This window comes from Vicia villosa, unplaced genomic scaffold (assembly GCF_029867415.1).
Source record: "Vicia villosa cultivar HV-30 ecotype Madison, WI unplaced genomic scaffold, Vvil1.0 ctg.001048F_1_1_3, whole genome shotgun sequence".
NCBI classification, from domain to species: domain Eukaryota; kingdom Viridiplantae; phylum Streptophyta; class Magnoliopsida; order Fabales; family Fabaceae; genus Vicia; species Vicia villosa.
In genome coordinates, this window is record NW_026705458.1 from 147,197 (window position 1) to 165,216 (window position 18,020).

At 32.8% G+C, this 18,020-nt stretch overlaps 1 protein-coding gene and 1 non-coding gene across 2 annotated transcripts; one reads left to right on the forward strand and one right to left on the reverse strand.

Moving 5' to 3' along the window:
• The first annotated feature begins 221 nt into the window (after positions 1-221).
• LOC131632884 (uncharacterized) lies at positions 222-671 on the forward strand. Its single transcript, XM_058903606.1, has one exon. It carries the CDS (start codon positions 222-224, stop codon positions 669-671), a length of 450 nt encoding a protein of 149 aa, XP_058759589.1.
• Positions 672-7,390: 6,719 nt separating this feature from the next.
• On the reverse strand, positions 7,391-7,474 carry LOC131632895 (small nucleolar RNA U30). The gene has a single exon (XR_009293170.1). It is a non-coding gene; the product is annotated as a small nucleolar RNA U30 (small nucleolar RNA).
• Between the last annotated feature and the right edge of the window lie 10,546 nt (positions 7,475-18,020).

Here is an 18,020-nt window from a genome sequence, read left to right on the forward strand (position 1 = left end):
CCAGCCTGGCCTATTCCCACCCCTATCTGCAGACCAAAGCTGATAGCCTTTGGATTCAATGGGTCCATATTTACTATGCTAGAGGTATGGATATTATGAGCACCCAAGTGAAGCAATCAACCTCTTGGATTATGAAATATATCTTGAATCTTAGGGATCAAGTAAATAATTTGAAGGAGTGGAATGGTATGTTACTAAATCAGAAATTCTGTACCAGGAAAATGTATTTTCTATTAAAGGATTTTGGCCATGATGTTGAGTGGAAACAAGTGCTGAAGGGAAATGTTGCTCGGGCCCGTGCTGTGCAGATGCTATGGTTAGCTTGCCATGAAAGACTCCCTACCAAAGCCAGGTTGTGCAAACTTAAGTTGTTGGCTAAACAGGATTGCGTTTTTTGCGGGGAGGTGGAATATCTTGATCACCTTTTGTTTAAGTGTGCAGGCTTAAGAACAATTTGGGAGTGCATCCTCAGTTGGCTTGATGTGGACCACAATCCCGATGAGTGGAAGATGGAAGTCATGTGGATGAACACTCAGCGTAGGAAAAAGGGTGGGAAATTTAGGATTCTCCAATGTGCTTTTGCGGAGACTTGTAAGAATGCTGGTGGTATAGAAACCAAACGTGTTTTGGTGATAAACCGTGTGAAGCTGATGTTGTGTCTAGGATCATGAATGCTACGGTTTATCGTTGCTAGACGAAGACTAAGTTGCGGATTCTTATTAGTCGAGTCCTTATGTCGTAGGTTTTTCCTCTTTGTTTAGGTGGATTGACTGATTATTTGTTTGGCTCTGTTGGATCTCTAGGGATCACTTGTTTTGTATTGTTTTTTTAATATATCTATAAAAGTTTCTTTTTATTCAAAAAAAATAGTAATTGATTATTATCACAAAAATTAAAGACAATAAATTTATAAAAGAAGTTTTCCAGTCTAGTGTTAAGACTCTGGAACTGTAAAGGGGAGGACGTTAACAAGTTTGTGAATGTTTAACATGTTTCTTTAACATAAACTAAAAATTAATATAAAATAAAATGTAAATGTGACATTAAAAATAATAACAAGTTTTTTGAATGATAAAATGTCAGCGTGACATTAAAAATAATAACAAAATTTTGAATGATAAAATGTCAAAGTGGCATTAAAAATAATACCATATTTTGGGTGTTTAACATGTTTTCTTAACATAAACAAAAAATTAATATAAAATAAAATATCAACGTGACATTAAAAAAAAAAAATGTTGGGAAAATCCATGCAAATTTTTTTTTACGCGGGTGATTTTTTAAAAGGCGCCTATATGGTAGGGAAAGATTGAGTATTAAGTTATTAACCCAACTATTAAATATTCTCTCCCATTCTCTCTCATCCCCTCCATTTATCCCCAACCAAACATACCTTATGGTCTGTTAGGATCAACGAAGGGAAGAGGAATTTTAATAAAGGGGAGGGGAAGAGAGGGGAGAGGACGGGAGGTATTTTAATTTAAAATATGTTTGATTCAAAAGAGGAGAAAGGAATGAGAGGGAGAATTTTTAATCAAAAATATATTTTGTTCATGAGGAGGGAGAAAATTTTAAAACTAATTTACCTTTTAACCTTTAAATTAGTATAACACTCACGCTAAATCAAATAAAAATAATGTTATATTCACAATTATTTTGTCATTTCATAAACAATATAGATAATCAAACACAAAATATTTACTATTTCAAATACTTTTAAATATATTAAAGTATAAATAAAATATTGATAAATTTCATACAATAATTATATGATCTATGATCAAATGAACCATTTTATCATTTGATGATCCATCTAATTCTATAAAATATTTATAAAATTAAATTCTAGATAATATATATATATATATATATATATATATATATATATATATATATATATATATATATATATATATATATATATATATATATATATATATATACACACACACTACAATTATATATAAATATGTAATACAACACAATAACTTATAAAACAATTAAGTTCTTACAAACAAAATAATAAATGAAAATGTATAAAATAAAACACATGAAAAAACAAATAAAGTTGAGCCAACATATTAATAAAAAAAATAATAGAGTTGCCGTAAAAAATGTAGGAATTCTAATAAGGCGACAAAAATTAACGTATAATATATATTAAAAATAATTTAGATTTTTAATTTAAAAGTGAGGATAATTTTGTCAATATAACAAAAATAAATATCATAACTCATCTCTCTCTCTCCTCCCTTTCCCTCCAAATTCCTCTGATCTGGGGAAGGAAAACTTGCTCCAAGAGAGAATCTAACTACCTCCAATCCACTCTCCTCTCATAAAATATTGAATCAAATATGCTTAACTTAAAATATTCCCTCCCCTCAGAAACCCCTAATCAAACGAATTCTTAAGCTATATTTGAGAGTTTGCACTAGTGCAAAAATGTTAATTTACACCCGTTTTTTATTAAATTTACACCCATTATTTTTAATAAAAATCGGGTGTATATCCACAGGGTGAGAAATGTCTAACGCATTTACACCCGTTTTATACCCGTTTAAAATGGGTGTAAATACGTTCGTAATTACTCCCTATTTTAAAAATATCGGGTGTAAATACGTTCTACGTTACACCCTATTTTAACAAAAATCGGGTGTAATTGGGCGTAATTACGTTTTTAATTACACCCTGTTTTAATAAAAATTGGGTGTAATTGGGCGTAATTACGTTTTTAATTACACCCTGTTTTAATAAAAATTGGGTGTAATTGAGCGTAATTACGTTTTAATTACACCCTATTTTAATAAAAATCGGGTGTAATTGAGCATAATTATGTTTTAATTACACCCTGTTTTAATAAAAATCGGGTGTAATTGAGCGTAATTACGTTTTAATTACACCCTATTTTAATAAAAATCGGGTGTAAATACATTCTTAATTACACTCTATTTTAATAAAAATCAGGTGTAAATACGCCATTTATGAATGAACAATTATATTATATTTAAATCTATTTACACCCTATTTCATATACACCATTTAGTTATATTTCATTTTTAGTCATAATATTGCAAATACTATAAAATCATACACATAAAAATCATATTTTAACTAAGTCAAAATATTTTTAATATTAACCAAAAAGTATACAAAATCATGTGCAATCATAATATTTCAAGTACTATAAAATCATACACACATAAAAATCATATTTTAACTAAGTCATAACACTTTCTTCATATATAAGTTTTCTTTTTCTTTTATTTTTGTTTTGGCAACATTTCTATGTCTTTATCCTCTTCAACCATTTGCATTTGATCTTGAAATCTTAACATCTCCATGTCACCAACATAACAAGCTGAATCAACAGTCGATATGCAACTCATCATCATATGATTATTATTGTTCATCTGATTCGTTGGAACTGTAATCGAAACACTGCATCCACCACCACCGGTAGTACCTTTTCCTCCTCCTTGTTGTTGTATGGAAGGAGCCCATGTTAGCGCTAGTGGCAAATTGTGAGTCTTGCATACAGACGCCAACACCTCTACGATCTCATTCACCGCTGCTTCGTACAACTCCTCAAAAACCTAATTATTCATTATCATATGTAAAACAATTAGATCAAGAATTGAATCTAGTATTGATTTGATGAATGATGGAATGCATCCTTACCTTTACTGCTGGTGGAATATTCATGTTGTGGCTACTTCTAAAATCAACAGCCTGCACCAAAGATAGATAGATCCATCAATCACATGTTTTAAATTACGGTAATATTATTAAACTAGTACTAATGCAATTAATTGAGAAACTACAAACCTCAAGAGCATTGGAGAGATGATCGAGTTGTGGACGATAATTGATGAGGTTTTGATTGGCGATAACAAATTCAATGACACCTAGACATGTTCCACTTCCTCTTTCGAACATAGGAAATGCTAAAAGAGAACCATACTGTTGCTGCTGTTGCTGATGTCGCGGATACTCGTGGCTTCTAAAGAATCGAACATGAACATTCATGTTTGGATTCACAGAAATCGGAACAGATGAACTGGAATCCTGCTGCAGATATTGAATTGCTGATCTCCTCCTTAGAACAGGCACCCATATGTGAATAAGAACGTTGTTGGAAGAGTTCTTTGTGTACTCTTTTAAGTAACCAACAGCAACTACTAATCTCTCTTTCACCAAAGTCGATGGACCTTGACTCGCCCTCGGCCCGATCCACCATCTCTTCCCAACAACAAAATCACTTTCCTGATCAACTTGATGATGATTAACATGGTCACCTTCTCCATTTTCCTGATCAACTTGAACGAGTGTGGCAGAGAAAGAAGAACATGCTTAATATATTTGGTTATGCTTACAATATCAGCTTAGTTGTCATCAAGGGCCATATTGGTATAAGATTATAACTAAAAATAATTCTGATAATCGAAAACGTATTAGTTGAATTAAGGGTGAGTCGTTGTTCGGTTATTGAATGACAAATTACCAGTCTCTCTTGCTCAGATGATCGACCAGTGAAGCAACTCTTCTTTATTCTCTTGATAGCAACATCTGTTCCTCTCCATTTTCCATGATAAACAGTCCCAAATGTATCAGAACCCAGTTCCTTTAACTCTTCAAGATCTTCATTCTTAATGACCTACCAATTGCATCAAAACAATAAAATAAACAAGCTAAAGATATTCGGGTAAACATTCAAACATAGTAGTATACACATGTGGAATCTCTTAAATTCATAAAAAAATATAAAACAGATCAATCATACTACTAGCATAAACAACACAACATCAAATGAGAGGACAGTAGTCTATTGAAGTCATGATCGAAACCAAGAAATAAGCCAAGCTCTTTTTGAATGAGTGAGCTCAAATTATCAAGGACAGCTTCAATAACAGCCTCAGCCATATTCTTTCATAAGCCAAAGATCACGACCAGAAATCAGCCACATGCAATCCTTCCATACACCCAACCGACAAGCAGTTGTGTTATGTGGCGGCAAAATTTGTTGATAAGACCATAGTCACAGAATTCGCACTACCCCCTGTGAACCGCGAATTGGTTCGCGTGTACCGGTTCGCGGTACTTTTGCGGAATGGTTCGCACAAATTCACACAGAAATCGTAAAAAAACAGAGAACCAAAGTACCAAAAATGGAGAACTAAGAGAACCAAAAATGGAAAACCAGAAAACCAAAAATTAGAATTAATAAAATTCTTACTTTTTATGTTGCGGAACTTGAGCATCTGAATCCATTTCAGAGAACCGGGATGCACCAGCAGCACGCTTCTGCAATCAAAACTGCAAATTCTTACTTTTACATCTAAGATAATATATTTAGATTAAAAAAGATTTTCTAATTTAGAACCGTAGAGCTTGTCAAAACAGGAACAAGCTGACTGGATGAAGTGGCAGCGAAGTCGAACAGAACCCTTGGTATTATCTTAATCTTTTTATTCCCTTGAACATATTTCTACATGGTTTCAACTTTTATTTTCATAGCGGTGCCTCAATAGCCTCATAAACCTGAAAACAACATTCCAAATCAAACACCTTATCTTCTTCTCTTTCTTACTGCGAGTATAGTAAATCGAATAAACTGGCTAGATTGAGCATAGTCATACACACTCCCAACCAATTATAAGCAGCATGCAATATTCTAGAAGTAACAATACAATGGTAAAATAACTGCAGGGAAGATTCTGCTTGCCGCTCACACAACAGACAGCCAGTCATACTAACATAGGTTAACATGTTAACACTCTTTTCCAAAATAAGCAAAGTCTGCCAAGAAAAAGCTATGGCCATATATTAAGCCAGACTCTTCCATGATAATATGAATACCGGCTTCTATGCTAATTCAGACCACACAATTTCATTGGAAGATTGAGAAACCAAAAAGAGACAGCTGATTTTACCAAATATTTCCCTGCTATTTCCAACTTCCAAACCCACGAGCCCTTATTATGTCCAAACATGCTGAATAAGTGACAGGCTGCTCCATGTCACCGTATTCGCACAATCAACATTCCTTTAGATACAGAGGATGGTGATTAAATTAAGTAATAAGAAATCTCAGTGTTGATGGAAACTACAATGGCCAGCCACTAAAATTGGACAGCGTATCAAAACAAAATCCAACCACAAAATGGTTCCAGACAATTTCCGGACACTTTCAAGTATCAAAACCAAAATCCAATCAGAAAGTGGTTCCTGATCAACAATGCATAGAGAGTTTCAAACATTCAACCATGTCATTCTCTTGAGCCAGCACGATATCTATGACAACCATGTCAACAAGATCCCGTCAATTGTTCATATAATCTCTAGCTTTTGTAATCCCACCAAGGCTTGGATTAACTGCATACATAAAGCAGAAATAAAATACAGGAATATTGCCTACATAAAAGTTATATGGGCGTTGTATGATTATTATCCTCAAGTTATACCTCTAAAACATTAAAATTGAAAAAAGAAATAAATTAGCTTACACCAATAAATAGAAAATAAACATAACTTTCTGAAAACTTAGTGAAAAATAGATTAGTAATCTAGAATGTGCATGAGGAACTCACCTTATAAATTGGATCACCCGTGACTTCATACTGCATTTGAGCTCCAACAACAACTGGGATTTGTGTATTAGAATGAAATCCAGCTATGTCATTTGCCGACATAAAATTTGAAGTTGAAATATAAGGCTATAAATATAATTAAATTTTGCATGTAAGCTTTCTGGTATATATTTGTGTATTATTTCATCTGAAAGCTAACATTAGTTATAACTTATAAGTGCTCTCATAAAATTAATTTGAAGAAAAGTTGCAACATCATGAAATTTACAGCCAAAATTATATCTAACAGAGTTAATTTTCAGCATACAAAACCACATTTTCATATTATTTTATAAACATCTAGCACAAACTGAAAAAATGGGGAAAGGGTTGATTTCTGTCATGTCGATTCACATGTTAATTTGCTTGCTAAATTTCAAGAAAAAAAATGGTGAGAATGAAACAGAGAAGCAGAAAGAGTACATGAGTTGAAAAATTTACTTTATTCTTAAATAGCAAGCCGAGATCCGTGGCAAGGAAATTTCTCCATTCCTGAATAACAAGGTAAATGCAATGCATAGGATCCATAGAAGTAAAATAACTTATGATTTATAAGATCAATAGAATAGAGATTGCATATAGAAAGGTAACTTACTGGTCTTCTGAAGCAACTAAAGTAAACCAAATAGGACTTTTTTCCGGCTGCACCTGCTCCCTGTTGCATCTAACACGAGTTGTGCTGAGGCAGACATCTCAGATGCTGTTGTTCTCTTCTGATTAGCAGGACGCATCCTTTTCCGCTTCACTGGTCCTGAAGTCAAGGTGCTCAGACATTATTGAATGGATATGAAAGTTATCCTCATAATTAATCAGATTAACGAGATTAACATAATTTTTGTATAGAAACACAACTAAACAAAAATGGCAAGTTCATCGCATCCATTGCAACGCAACTAAACAAAAATAACATAATTTGCATAGAAACACATTGAATTTTCTAAAAATAGTTTTCTTTCAATTTTGAATCAAATTCTTCATCAGACTCCAATGAGTGACCTAGATCGGTAATAAACTCTGCTAGAACCTTGTCACCGGTTCCGGTGTGAGAATCCAACTCGGTACATACCTTGGAATTTTGGCACCCTTTGTAGAAAGCAACAACTACAGGTCTTTGTTAACTGGTGTAGCTGCCAAGCACCAAGAACCTTGCTCACATAACTATCATCTCTTGTGAACAACTCAGAAGTCTTTGCATAAACTTTTCTCTCCACATAAACAAAGGTAGAAGAAGCAGTAATTGAAGGAACCTGCATCTCAAACCACCTCTAGAACCAAAACCAGAACTCAAATTCTTCGAGTAATTCGTCGAAATCGTCGAATCGTAACCATTAGGAACTTTCCATGAATTAAAGAGGCAGTAGAAGTCCCACTCGGAGACAAAACACAATCATAATCTCTCTGAATCAATTCATCAAACAGTGAATGAACATTCTAAAGATCAAAGCTTCAAAGCCCCTGCTCTATATCGAAAACTCTAAGTCAATTCAACAATTAGAAAAATGAATTATCCAAAAAATGAAATAAGTTCAACGATTCACCTAGCAGCAACATGAGTTGTGTCAAATCCAAAGTACATCTCCATCTTACTGGATTCCTTCGGAGAAGCTTCAAAGCCCAACCGATCTATCTAGTTTCGGTCAATGAAGACGTCGCAATGGCAGAAGAACCGGGGCCGTAGTTGATGATCTGGTGAATAATCGATAGGGTTTTAGGTGAAGAACCGTAAAGAAATGAAGGAATCGTGTTTTGTACGAACGGAAGTTTCTGATGACGGAGTCATTAGGTGAATCGAAAAATCCGAAATACGCAATGGAAATGCGAGGAAGGAGTTTAGAAAATGGTTAGATTTCTCGCTTCTCAGTCTCTCCCAATTCTCCGACGTGTTTACACTCTTTCAGGCGATGTGACGGGTTTCGAAGAGAAAGGTCCATACAATTGAAAAATGGGTTTCGAAGACATTGTGTTTTTAATTTCTTGATGTTTTTATTATTGAATATTATTAAGTTGTAAACTTAATAAAATAGATTACATAAGTCCTTAATAAAATAGATTGTGGTTTTTAAATGTGTTTATATTAGTGATTAATATTTTAAGTTATAAAATTAATAACTTTTTTTTTAGTCTAGTTAAATTTACACCCGTTTTAAATTTAATGGGAGTAATTGAGATTTGATTATAAAAATATTTTTAATTTACACCCGTTTTTAAAAAATAGGGTGTAAATTGACACATATTAATACTTAAAATAATCTATTATTTACAAAATTGCCACCGTATTTTTTAATTACACCCGTTTTTAGTATATCGGGTGTAAATTTTAAAATTATATTGTTCTTTTTGCACTAGTGTTGGAAGGGAGGGGAAGACTTCCGAAAACGGATTTTTAAAAAAATATAGAAAAATAATTGAAATTTTTTCAAAAAAATAATTTTGTATAAAGTGATAAAAGAGTGTATATCATTACTATATTTTTAATTTTCCAAATACTATAACAACATAAAAGATATTTTGAAAATTTATGTAAGCCCTCCAAAACCCTCAAAAGCCCTCCTTCAATACAAATTTTGAGTTCCCCAAATTATGGGTTTTTTGGTATTATGACTAAAAGCAAACCCTTTAAAATCCTCCAAACAAAAATCATTCAATTCTTTTCACCCAATCCTTCTATTTTTTCAAAGCCCTCCCTTCCCCTCCAAACTCTCAAACATAGCCTTAGAGTGTGTTTAGTTCGAGGTAGAGCGAGAGGAAGGGAGGAGAGAGGAGAGGATATTTATAATGAAATGTGTTTGATTCAATTTTTAGGAAAGGAGAGGGGAGCAAAATCCCTCCAAATGACACTTTTGCATTCTCCGAATCGGGGGATTCTGAGGAGAGGGGGAAAAATCTGAGTTTTAATATTAATTAAATTAATATTAATATATTAACTAAAATATTCTCAATTTTATTTTATTATTTTAAAATTATTTTTTTCTTGTGTTTTTTTTTTTTGTAATTTTTTCTCCATTTTATTCTTCACCTTCAATTTTTTTTAATTTTTTTAATTTTAATTTAATAAAAATTATACTTACTGTAATATATTATTTTTTATTATAATTTATTTTATATATTCAAAAGTTGATATCAACGCATAGTTTCTTTTGTGTCGAGAGTTATAATACGAATGAAGTGTACCAATTTTTTTAATGTTATCCGATCAGTTATGACTTTTAAATCACTCAATTATACAAATATTATTTCCAAAAAAATATTTATAAAATTTCCACATTTGAAAATCATATCACTTATATAAAATTACAAGGGTAAAGTTGTAAATTATTATTAAAATCTCTATCCTCCCCTCGTGAACCAAATATATTTTTAAATGAAATCTCACCCATCATCTCATTTGAACCAAACATATATATATATATATATATATATATATATATATATATATATATATATATATATATATATATATATACAAAAAATCTCTTCTCTCCCCTCTCCTTCCCTTTCCTCCATTAAAATATATCTCCTCCGTATCATTTAAACCAAACAGACCCTAATGATTAGTACCATCATAACCAACTTTAATGTGTAAATGATCATTCGGAGGAAGCTCATGTGTGCATGGACAGTGAAGATGAAGAAATCCACTATCACTTATTTTTACCAAACATAACGAGACACCACACTAATTTCTCCCCACTCACATGGTTATGTTTGTATTAAGGACAAAATATTTACTCAACAATAATACTAATACATCTTGATTGGTAAGAGACTTTTTTTTTTTTCATTTTCATGATTTCGCTTTTAGGACGAGACGACTAGTAAAAGGTCTTGGTCTTCGTCCTTTTATACAAGTAAGTTTCCCTCTCACTTACAAACCGACAATAGTATCAATAAATATCAAAGATTCAAAGGTGGGTTCTATATCATCTATGGTAGTTGTGGATTAGTACTACACATTAAATTCTAACAAAAATCACTAATTTTCTTTTTGTCAAATTGTTGGTTGGAATTTCATCCTTAGTAAATAAATATAACAATGGTTAAGCATTTCAAAAAAAAAAAAAATTTTATAGAAAATTTAATATTTCAATTTTCAATGCATTGAATACACAGATTGCCAAAATAAATTTACTATTTTTAAAGTCTTAACCATTGCCCTAAGGGCACTAGTTAGCATTTTCCATAAATATATCATTACTTAAATATAACATCATTTACGACTATTTTATAATTATTTTTTGAAATTTTAAAATTTATTTTTCCAATAGAATAGCAAAATAACTAATCTACTTCACTATTAATTTTTCTAAAATTGGCCGGAGAAGACTAATTTAAAATATAAGGTTGAAAATTTAGCGGTCTGTCTTTTTAATGATGGGCTGATTCGTTAATGTTATTATTAATAATTATCGTAATGAAAAAGAAATTAAATATATTATGTGTGCTTCTAATTTAAAAATCTAAACGGTAACCAAGTTATTATTATTAATAACTAGTGTCTTACCCGTGCGTTCGCACGGGTACCCGTCGTTTTCGCGCATTGTGATTGAGAAAAATAAAAGATATTAGTAAAAGATTAAGTTTGGGGTAAAATTGAAAAAGTTATAAAAATAATAATATTTTATTTGACAAATTATAATGAAGGAAAAGTTAAAATTCACAAATTATAACGAAGAAATATTCAATAAAATCATATAATTCAATTAGTGATAACTATGGCTAGTTAAGGAGAAAATTTAAAATTTTGATCATTAACTTTATACTCCCGTTAATATTTAATATTTTAATCAATAACTGCGTGCTCCCATTAATATTCAATATTTTGATCAGTAACTCCGTGTTCCCAGTAATATTCAATATTTTGATCAATAAATTTCATTTCCCGTTAATATTCAATATTTTGACCAGTAACTTCATGTTCTCCTTAATATTTAATATTTTGATCACTAACTTCGTGTTCTCGTTGATATTCAATATTTTGTTCAGTAACTTCATGTCCCCGTTAAAATTCAATATTTTGATCAATAACTTCACGTTCCCGGTAATATTCATTATTTTGATCACTAACTTCGTGTTTTTGTTAATATTCCAAATTTGTTCCTGTTAATATTCAATAGTTTGATTAATAACGCCATGTTTCCATTATTATTCAATATTTTTAGCAGTAACTTCATGTTCCCGTTAATATTATATACTTTGCTCTGTAATTTAATACTCACGTTAATAGTCAATATTTTGATTATTAACTTCATGTTCTCGTTAATATTTAATATTTTGATTAATAACTTCATGTCCCCGTTAATATTCAATATAGTTTGATCAATAACTTTGTTTTCCCGTTAATATTCAATAGTTTGATCAATAATTTTATTTTCCCGTTAATATTCAATATTTCGATCAGGAACTTCATGTTCCCGTTAATATTCAATATGTTGATCAGTAATTCATGTTTTCGTTAATATTGAATATCGTATTCAGTAACTTCATGTTCCCGTTAATATTTAATATTTTGATTAGTAACTTCATGTTCCCGCAAATATTCATTATTTTGATCAGTAGCTTCGTATTCCCGTTAATATTTCAAATTTGTTCCCGTTAATATTCAATATTTTTATCAGTAACTTCATGTTCCCATTAATATATAATATTTTGATCAGTAACTTCATGTTCCCGCTAATATTCATTATTCAATATTTTGATTAGTAACTTCATGTTCCCGTTAATATTTATTATTTTGATCAATAACTCCATGTTTCGGTTAATATTCATTATTTTGATCAATAACTTCGTGTTCCCGTTAATATTCCAAATTTGCTCGTTAATATTCCTAAAATTTATCATTAAATTAATGTTTATGTTAATATTCACGATAATATCCAAATTCGTGATCTGTAACTTCGTTTTCTCGGCAATATTCAATATTTTAATCAATAACTACGCGCTCCCATTAATATTCGATATTTTGTATATTAACGGGATATTAGTGCATTCGCACGGGTGCCAGTGTGGTAATATTTCAAAAAAAACTACGAATACTTTTATAAAGTTATTCTTGTTATTATTCGATATTTAATTAAATGTATTAATATTAGTACCATATGCACCTTAAAAATAAATGGGTGTATTTTAGCGAAACTCTTATTTATTTATTTTATATATTTTTTACCTGAATTTAATTTCCTTACTATTATTTCAATTATTATAATTTAACATGTTTTTATTTTTTATTTTTATCAACAATTGATTGTGACAGTTAATAGAATTTAAAAAAATCAGTTACCTTTTAGCAATGTAATAATAAACTTTAATTTCAATTAATGTCTTTATTGGTTAATAAAACGGCTTTTACTACATAATCTATGTGTTAGAACAAGATTTGTTCTGATCAATTATCTTAGTTTTGATGATAACAATAATATGAATTTTGCTTAAGATAATATGGTACTCTAATCCAATGCAATTTCCCTTTCAGGAAATATATATAAAGAGTACGGATAATTCAGCGCTCAGAAGCTTTGTCTCAAGGGTTCAGCATGCAACATCAGAACATGGTCTGGCAAGACATCAGAAGATGGTCGAAGCAGAATCAGAACATGGGTCTATGGAAGCATCAGAAGAACATGAGATCAGAAGCACTGAAGCTCAGAAGATGGTATCACGCTCAGAAGCACTTCAAGGTCAGAAGATCAGAAGATGCTATGCACCAAGCTGTTTGACTCTGATGATATTCAAACGTTGTATACACAAACATCAGATCAGAAGAAAGTACAAGTGGCAAGCTACGCTGACTGACAAAAGGAACGTTAAAAGCTATTAAAGGCTACGTCAGTAGACACAGCGTGAACAAGGCTCGAGGTAGTTGACAAAAGCGTATAACATTAAATGCGATGCTGTACGGAACACGCAAAGCATTAAATGCACTCAACGGTCATCTTCTCAACGCCTATAAATATGAAGTTCTGATGAGAAGCAAGGTTAACGATCCTGAACAATATAATTCAAATTAACTTGCTGAAACTCTGTTCAAATCCAAAGCTCAGAATCTTCATCTTCATCAAAGCTCACTACATTGCTTTTGTAATATATTAGTGAGATTAAGCTTAAACGATTAAGAGAAATATCACAGTTGTGATTATCGCTTTTAAGAAGCATTTGTAAACTCTTAGAATTGATTACATTAAGTTGTAAGGAACTAGAGTGATCGTGTTGATCAGAATACTCTAGGAAGTCTTAGGAGTGAACTAAGCAGAGTGTAACTAGAGTGATCGTGTTGATCAGTAGACTCTAGAAAAGTCTTAGAGGGTATCTAAGCAGTTGTTCCTGGAGTGATCAGTGTGTGATCAGAAGACTCTGAAAGACTTAGTTGCGGACTAAGTGGAAAACCATTGTAATCCGTGCGATTAGTGGATTAAATCCTCAGTTGAGGTAAATCATCTCTGCGGGGGTGGACTGGAGTAGTTTAGTTAACAACGAACCAGGATAAAAATAACTGTGCAATTTATTTTTATCTGTCAAGTTTTTAAAGCTACACTTATTCAAACCCCCCTTTCTAAGTGTTTTTCTATCCTTCAATTGGTATCAGAGCGCCGGTTCTAAGGTGCAAGCACTTAACCGTGTTTAGAAAAGATTCAGGAAGAGAAAAACGCTTCTGTAAAAGATGGTTGATGAAAGTGAAAAGACTACACCTACACCTGCATTTACATCTGGCTCTGCTGAGCAATACAACGGTAACAATGGTTATACTAGACCGCCGGTATTTGATGGTGAAAACTTTGAATACTGGAAAGATAAACTGGAAAGTTACTTTCTGGGTCTAGATGGTGATCTATGGGATCTTCTGATGGATGGTTACAAACATCCTGTAAATGCCAGAGGCGTAAAGCTGACAAGGCAAGAAATGGATGATGATCAGAAAAAGCTTTTCAGGAATCATCATAAATGCAGAACTGTTTTGCTGAATGCTATCTCTCATGCTGAGTATGAGAAGATATCTAACAGGGAAACGGCCTATGACATATATGAGTCCTTGAAAATGACTCATGAAGGAAACGCTCAAGTCAAGGAGACCAAAGCTCTAGCTTTAATCCAGAAGTATGAAGCCTTCAAGATGGAGGATGATGAAGACATTGAAAAGATGTTTTAAAGATTTCAAACTCTTACTGCTGGATTGAGAGTTCTTGACAAGGGATACACCAAGGCTGATCACGTAAAGAAGATCATCAGAAGCTTACCCAGAAGATGGGGTCCTATGGTGACTGCATTCAAGATTGCAAAGAATCTGAATGAAGTTTCTCTGGAAGAGCTTATCAGTGCCTTGAGGAGTCATGAAATAGAGCTGGACGCAAATGAGCCTCAAAAGAAAGGTAAGTCTATTGCATTAAAATCCAATATCAAGAAATGCACTAACGCTTTTCAGGCTAGAGAAGAAGATCCTGAAGAATCAGAATCTGAAGAAGAAGATGAACCGTCCTTAATCTCCAGAAGGCTAAATCAACTCTGGAAGACCAAGCAAAGGAAGTTCAGAGGCTTCAGAAGTTCAAAGAAATTTGAACGTGGAGAATCTTCTGATGACAGAAGATTTGACAAGAAGAAGGTCATGTGCTATGAATGCAATGAGCCTGGACACTACAAGAATGAATGTCCAAATCTTCAGAAGGAAAATCCCAAGAAGAAGTTTCATAAGAAGAAAAGTCTTATGGCAACCTGGGATGAGTCAGAAGATGATTCTGAAGACGAGCAGGCCAACTGTGCGCTGATGGCGACAGAAGATGACGGATCAGAATCTACATCAGAATCAGATTCTGAAGAGGTATTTTCTGAACTTACTAGAGATGAGTTAGTTTCCGGTCTAACTGAACTACTGGAACTCAAGTCTCAGATTAGTCTCAAATACAAAAAGCTGAAAAAGCAATTTGAATTTGAAACAAAGAAGCTTGAGTTGGAAAATTCTGAATTAAAAGAAAAACTTTTAAAATTATCCAATAATGTTGGATCTCCTTCTGATTCAGAAAAATCCACTCCTAGTCTAAACCATATTCTGAAAGAATATGATTTAAGTTTCAGGAAGTTCTTATCTAGAAGTATTGGCAGAAGTCAGCTAGCTTCTATGATATATGCTGTGTCTGGAAACAAAAGAGTAGGCATTGGTTTTGAGGGTGAAACCCCATACAAACTTGAACCTGTTGATGAAATGAAAATCACATACAAGCCATTGTATGATCAGTTCAAGTATGGCCACTCCCATGATATTAGGCACACTTCACATGCTCAAAGTTTTCACATAACACACACCAAAAAGCATGTGACACAACCTAGGAAATATCATGAAACTCACATTAAAAATTATCATGCTGTTCCTCCTATTGCTTACAATGTTAAACCCAAGTTCAATCAGAACTTGAGAAAATCTAACAAGAAAGGACCCAAGAAAATGTGGGTACCAAAGAAAAAGACTATTTCTTTTGCAGATTCTCTTGGTGACAAAGAAGATAAAAGTCAACATGACATGTCTCCTGGACTCAAGTTGATCTCAACACTTGAAGGGAAGAAAGATTATCTTCCAAGTTCTAGTTCTTAAATCTGTTGAAGAAACTATGTTCGTAGGAAATCAGAAAAGAAGTTTATTAGTCTTGGAACCATCTGTATTGTTTGTCTCTAAAGCATTGATGCTTCTTTCTTGATTATTCTAAATGCTCTAAATGCTACAGAATATACAATATTGAAACATTGATTGTGGACAAATCAATAAACATCTGTTTTGATGATAAACTTGTTTCTGATAAAACAAAGAGCTTAAGAATTTCTGCAGATACAGTTTTGTCTTATCAGAAGCTGCAGAACAAAGAAGTGAACCTCCAGAAGCTGTGTATATCAGAAGTAATGGATCAGAAGATCATTCAGATTTATATCAGCACACTTCAGAAGGAGTGTTTCCAAAAGAGAAACTTGATCAGATCAGAAGTAGTAATCAGAATCTGAAGGCGTAAAGTCTATTCTGAATTGTACAGCTGTCATCTATTATCTGATGGTGAACACGTGTCTGTACGGTTAGTACAAAGCGTGCAGTTGAAAAGAAGCCGACCTAGGTAACTGTTTCAAATCATTTCATTTACCACGTTCTCTCTCCTCACGTCACTCATCATTTAATAAAATTGATTTCCTTTGATTCTAGAACTGTTCAATTTATATTTCTTATTATTTTTTTTCTTTTCAAATCCGTCTCTATATATTCTTTTCAAATCATATCGTACATCTTTTTCGCTCCTTTGTCTCTCTCTCTCTCCTTGCATTCTCTCGTTTGAAAAGTTCTTAGCCGTTTTCTAAAAACCCTAATCGAAAACCCAGTTCGCTTCTCGTGCTCGTTTTTGGTCATTCTGCATCAATGGCTGCATTCTCATCCCAAAATGCTGAGTCATCTGTTCCTCATCATCTCCAAGAAGAAACGTTGCAACTTACTCCTGTTGTTGCATGCTCTATTCCCAAGAACAAATTAGAAGTTCTATGTGAACTTATTGTTGACTTTGACAACCTTGAAGAACATGGATTTAATCTTAAAGAAGACATCATCTTTCAAGGATGGACCTCGTTGTTTGCTGAGTTCGTTGGCCCAGTTTATCCAGATCTTGTCAAGGAGTTCTGGGCACATGCTGTGGTTGCTCCAAAATCAATACTTTCTTTCGTCCATGGAAAGTTTGTTGTTATTACTGAAAACATCCTTAGAGTGATGTTTGATTTGAAGAACGCGGAAGGAGCTTTTGAAATCGATAAAAGGGAAGATTGGGAAGAGGTTCTATCCACTCTCTATTCAAATGTCAAGAAAACAAAACACGTCAAGGAGTTGAGAGATATCTACAAAATCTGGACAAAGATCATTCTTGGGTGCTTCTACCATAGGAAAGCGACACATGCCGCTGACTTCATAAACAATGAGCAAAAATATATTCTTTATTGCATTGCCACTCAGAAGAAGGTTGATGTGGTTTACATTATCTTCAACCATATGTGGAAAGCAGTAAAGGATTCCAGAAACGCTTTCAGAAAAGAAAATGGTGGAACAATCATTCCTTTTGGTAGAATCATTACAAACCTTCTGGTGCATTCCAAGATTGTTGAGAGTCTGGAATCTGAAGGTATTGTGAAAGACCTTGCTGTCACATCTGGGGCTTGTCTGAACGCATTCACTTTAAAGAGGATGAACGTGATTAAGGCTATCATTAAGACTCCTCAACCTCTTGCTGGAACAACAATCAGAAGAGAGCCAGTTCTAGCTGAATTCAAAACCTTCTTCAATAGTGAGGTACCACAAGTCAGAACTAAGTATCTGAAATCACAAAAAGAGGATAAGAGTCTTAAAGATCAAGACAAAGGTGCTCCTATTAAAGTGAATCGTAAGAAGGA